Here is a 4,920-nt window from a genome sequence, read left to right as displayed (position 1 = left end):
TTAGATGGATCTGGATAAGATGATTATGAATGACGCTTTTAATTATCTAATCATTTAGTTTACGCTTGGTTGTGTCATAAAATAGAAGTTCCTTCATAACATAAGTTCCAAGTGGAAGAAATATTCTGTAATATTATTCCCACTGGAACAAATATTACAGTATTTGTTTCTTAGAATAAAGGGTATAGAATATTTGTTCCAACAGGAACAGATATTATGGCATTGTTTATTACAAAGTATCCAGTGGAACTTATCTGTTAGGTGGAACAAGTAAAGGTCAACATTCTAGAAGTATTTAACAGATTTTAAAATTGTTCAATTACTATATTTGATTTTTTTATATTTTTATGATTTCTGTTTATGGTGCCTCCATTTTTTGTCAATTAATTTATTAAAGTATCAATTGTTTGAAGTTGGAAGGATATTTACAAATTTAGATTTTTTTAAGAGTAATCGTATTACAAGTTTTCGCAACTTTTCACGACGAAAATTGACAAATAACATGCATAATTTGGTCTTTCCTTTGAAATTTAGATAAGCTTTAGTATAGTTTCAGTTACAAAAAAATAGCTTACTTTTTACTATATTCATAATGCCTCCACATCTGATATACTGATGTTATTATTTTGTGTCTCTTTTATGATCATTCGAGCGTAAACTAATCTTGTTAAGCGGGGAGTGATATGTTGTCGTCAATTACATCAAAGAAATGAAATTCTAAAGTTAGGGTAAAAATCTGAAATCGACAAAAAAAAATCCTATACGATGCACCAAGGTCTCCTCCACAATGCCTTTATTGTCGTTTGAAAACAAGAGTCATGACATTATGTGCCAGTCCCAAGTCAGGAACCTGTAGTTCAGTGTTTGTCTTTGGTTCATGTCTCTATGTGCCAGTCCCAAGTCAGGAACCAGTTGTTCAGTGTTTGTCTTTGGTTCATGTCTCTTTGTGCCTGTCCCAAGTCACGAAACCTGTAGTTCAGTGGTTGTCTTTGGTTCATGACATTATGTGCCTGTCCCAAGTCAGGAACCTGTAGTTCAGTGTATGTCTTTGGTTCATGTCTCTATGTGCCTGTCCCAAGTCAGGAACCAGTAGTTCAGTGTTTGTCTTTGGTTCATGTCTCTTTGTGCCTGTCCCAAGTCAGGAACCTTTAGTTCAGTGGTTGTCTTTGGTTCATGTCTCTATATACCAGTCCCAAGTCAGGAGCCTATAGTTCAGTGTTTGTCTTTGGTTCATGTCTCTATGTGCCAGTCCCAAGTCATGAGCCTGTAGTTCAGTGTCTTTGGTTCATGTCTCTATGTGCCAGTCCCAAGTCAGGGGCCTGTAGTTCAGTTGTTGTCTTTGGTTCATGTCTCTATGTGCCTGTCCCAAGTCAGGAACCTGTACTGCAGTGTTTGTCTTTGGTTCATGTATCTATGTGCCAGTCCAAAGTCAGGAACCTGTAGTTCAGTGTTTGTCTTTGGTTCATGTCTCTATGTGCCAGTCCCAAGTAGGCAACCTGTAGTTCAATGTTTGTCTTTGGTTCATGTCTCTATGTGCCTGTCCCAAGTCAGGAACCTGTAGTTCAGTGGTTGTCTTTGGTTCATGTCTCTATGTGCCAGTCCCAAGTCAGGAGCCCGTAGTTCAGAGTTTGTCTTTGGTTCATGTGTCTATGTGCCAGTCCCAAGTCAGGAGCCTGTAGTTCTGTGTTTGTCTTTGGTTCAATTCTCTATGTGCCAGTCCCAGGTCAGGAGCCTGTAGTTCAGTGTTTGTCTTTGGTTCATGTCTCTATGTGCCTGTCCCAAGTCAGGAGCCTGTAGTTCAGTAGTTGTCTTTGGTTCATGTCTCTATGTGCCAGTCCCAAGTCAGGAGCCTGTAGTTCAGTGGTTGTCTTTGGTTCATGTCTGTCATATTTACTTTTCGTAAATTATTTTGTTATGAATTAGGTCGTTAGTTTTCTCAATTGAATTGTTTCGTATTTTTCATGTCGGGATCTTTTATAACCGACTTTACGGTAGGGATTTTTCTCATTGCTGGAGGCCGTATATTGACCTATAATTGCTTACATCACTTCATTTGAACTTTGGTGGATAGTTGTCTCATTGGCAATCTTACCACATCTCCTTAATTTTATATAGGTCCCTTGAGAGTCGTTGGTACTTCGGATTGACTTGATTTATGCCGTTTCCCCCCGAAAAGTAGTCGTAAGCATTTCATGACCCGTAAAAAGGCCAAAATTCGATGGAAATTGATTTATGTTGGAGTATAGTATTGTATTGGATGTAAATAATAAAAGAGAGACGAAAGATACCAAAGGAATATTCAATAATCTGAAAGAATGAAAACTCTAAATTGGATTTGTCCGGGCGAAAAGGGGAGCAAAAAAGGGAATTTGGCAATTAAGATTAAACTTTCAAGAAATAATAAAATAAACTTTATTGGAAAAAATATTAAGATCTTCTGAAACGACATATTTTGAAAACTTTCGATTCATTTTCACTTAATCTAATCAGAGGGATCAAATAAATAATTCACGGTTGGTTTTTAGATACATGTACATTTATTTTGCGTTAAGGTAAATCAACTGTATTGGAAATAGATAATCAAAACTATAAATTGAACACTATTATATGGTGCACCATTATTGCTAGCCTAAAAAAAGGGCAGATGGGGTGACACCCGTAGATACCCTCTTTGTCGTCTGCATACTTATACAGAGAGTTATTTTTTACAAAGGAAAACTATCGTTGACGAAATAATAGAATAATAAGAGTCTCAAATTATTTTGGCTGCCCAACTTGAAAAAGTCTACTGACTTATTTTCCTGGTTGACAAAATGGAATTTGAGTAGATTAACCGGTTTTGAGGAAACACAAAACACAATATGAAGAGACAAAGTATTTGATGAAATATCGCACATCTCAGAGATCCACAATCTGCAAAAAACTATTTGTTTTTATTTTTTTTTTTCTCCCAGCTAATGTTCCTACAGTCTGACATCCATACTGACGTTAAAAAAATCACACACAAAATTAAATATTTTCTTAGAGTAATGTCATTCAAATGTTGTTTTTACTAATTCCAGAAAATAAATTGGAGAACACCTTGTCCTTAAGAAAAATATAAAAATGGAACATGATGAATTTCAGTGTAATAATTCCTGCAGAATGACCAATACAGTTTGTCTGTAATTTTTGTTTTCAGTGTAATAATTCCTGCAGAATGACCAATACAATTTGTCTGTAATTTTTGTTTTCAGTGTAATAATTCCTGCAGAATGACCAATACAATGTGTCTGTGAGTTTTGTTTTTCAGTGTAATAAGTCCTGCAGAATGACCAATACAATTTGTCTGTGATTTTTGTTTTCAGTGTAATAAGTCCTGCAGAATGACCAATACAACAGAAACAGAGGAAGAGGAGGATATTCTATTTTCGTTATATTTAGTGGTAATATTCGGCATCATTATATCTATCTGCGTATTTTTTGGCTTTGTTGGAAACCTATTGACAATCTTAGCCTATGTCCGTGATAAACAACTTCACTCTGTCTACAACGCGTTTCTATTAAATCTCGCGGTGACGGACATTCTACTGAGTATAATTAGCATGCCGTTTTACGCCGTGTATACACTGGAAACATACACATGGCCATTTGGTTACCATTTCTGTAAAGCTTACATGACTATAGATTTTACTCTATGTCTAGAATCAGTATTAATGATGATAGTTATCAGCATAGATCGGTTACTGTTGTTAAAATTTGGACCTCATTATTCTTTAAAAGTCACAATGAAAAAGGCCTATATACAGATCGGTGTCACGTGGTTGTTGGCATTCCTGTTGTATGGACCAGCAATAATCGGATGGGATATTTGGACGGATGAAAATATCGTTGAAGATGAAGATTGTGACGTACAGTTTGCCCATGACAAAGCATTTACCACTGCCACGGCATTTATAGAATTTGGGATTCCGTTTTGTTGTATTGTAATAGTTAACGGTGTTATTTATAACGAAATAAGAAAGAGAAATGTCGTCGGTGTTATTCCAAGCAAGCCGTCAAATCACACCAATGGCAAGCCTAAACGTGAAGTTAAAGCTGTCCGATTTTTAGCAGCCTTGATCGTAGTGTTCTTCGTTACATGGGTGCCATATACTGTCACCACGATCATCATAGCATTCTGTGAGGATTGTGTCAACACAGATCTCTATGAAGTTTTTAACTGGGTTCTATGGTCCAAAGCAGCCATGAATCCTTTTCTGTACGCATATAACAGTACGAGATTTAGGAAAAACTTTTCAGAAATGGTTCCATGTTTCAGATCATTTGGAATCTCTAAAGAAAAAGAACATTCAGTAACGCCTAATACAATTGCAGTAACGCCCAACATATCTTCAGTAACGCCTAACGTATCTGCAGTAACGCCTAATACAATTGCAGTAACGCCTAACATATCTTCAGTAACGACTAACACAGTTACAGTAACGCCAAACAGAATTGCTTAGAACTAGTCTATTTTGAAGAATAATGACTGAAAAAAATGTACGTTATTGATTTATTACCAATAAATGTGTGACAATCCCCGTTGGACTATCAAATTTTTAATTTGCAGGAGTGATTTAATTAAGATGTGTGCAGAAACAATTTTTAATGTGATCTTTCTATAATGGAGGAAAAAAAACCCGTTAGGCTTTGATGAAAAGTTGATAAAAATACAAGCTAACAAATATATCAATCTCTACTCTCGTGTGTAAATGTACACATTTGGCTTTCTGAAAAATCGCATTAAGCGTACCTGGTGATGGTTAAAATGTATGACTCGGACTTCTTTTAAACTGAGTTTTACTGTGCGTATTGCTGTGTGTTTCTTTATTCTAGGGGGAGGGTTGAGATCTCACAAAACATGTTTAATCCCGCCGCATTTTTACGCCTGTCCCAAGT

The 4,920-nt window shown here is 36.1% G+C and overlaps 1 protein-coding gene across 1 annotated transcript; it reads left to right on the top strand.

Moving 5' to 3' along the window:
- The first annotated feature begins 3,365 nt into the window (after window positions 1-3,365).
- On the top strand, window positions 3,366-4,623 carry LOC127726392 (muscarinic acetylcholine receptor M5-like). The gene has a single exon (XM_052233792.1). It carries the CDS (start codon window positions 3,366-3,368, stop codon window positions 4,482-4,484), a length of 1,119 nt encoding a protein of 372 aa, XP_052089752.1. The 3' UTR covers window positions 4,485-4,623.
- The last annotated feature ends 297 nt before the right edge of the window (window positions 4,624-4,920 follow it).

The sequence above is a fragment of the Mytilus californianus genome, unplaced genomic scaffold (assembly GCF_021869535.1).
Source record: "Mytilus californianus isolate M0D057914Y unplaced genomic scaffold, xbMytCali1.0.p SCAF_17, whole genome shotgun sequence".
NCBI lineage: Eukaryota > Metazoa > Mollusca > Bivalvia > Mytilida > Mytilidae > Mytilus > Mytilus californianus.
The sequence above is the reverse complement of the archived record's forward strand: the minus strand, read 5'-3'. Positions and strand labels throughout refer to the sequence as shown.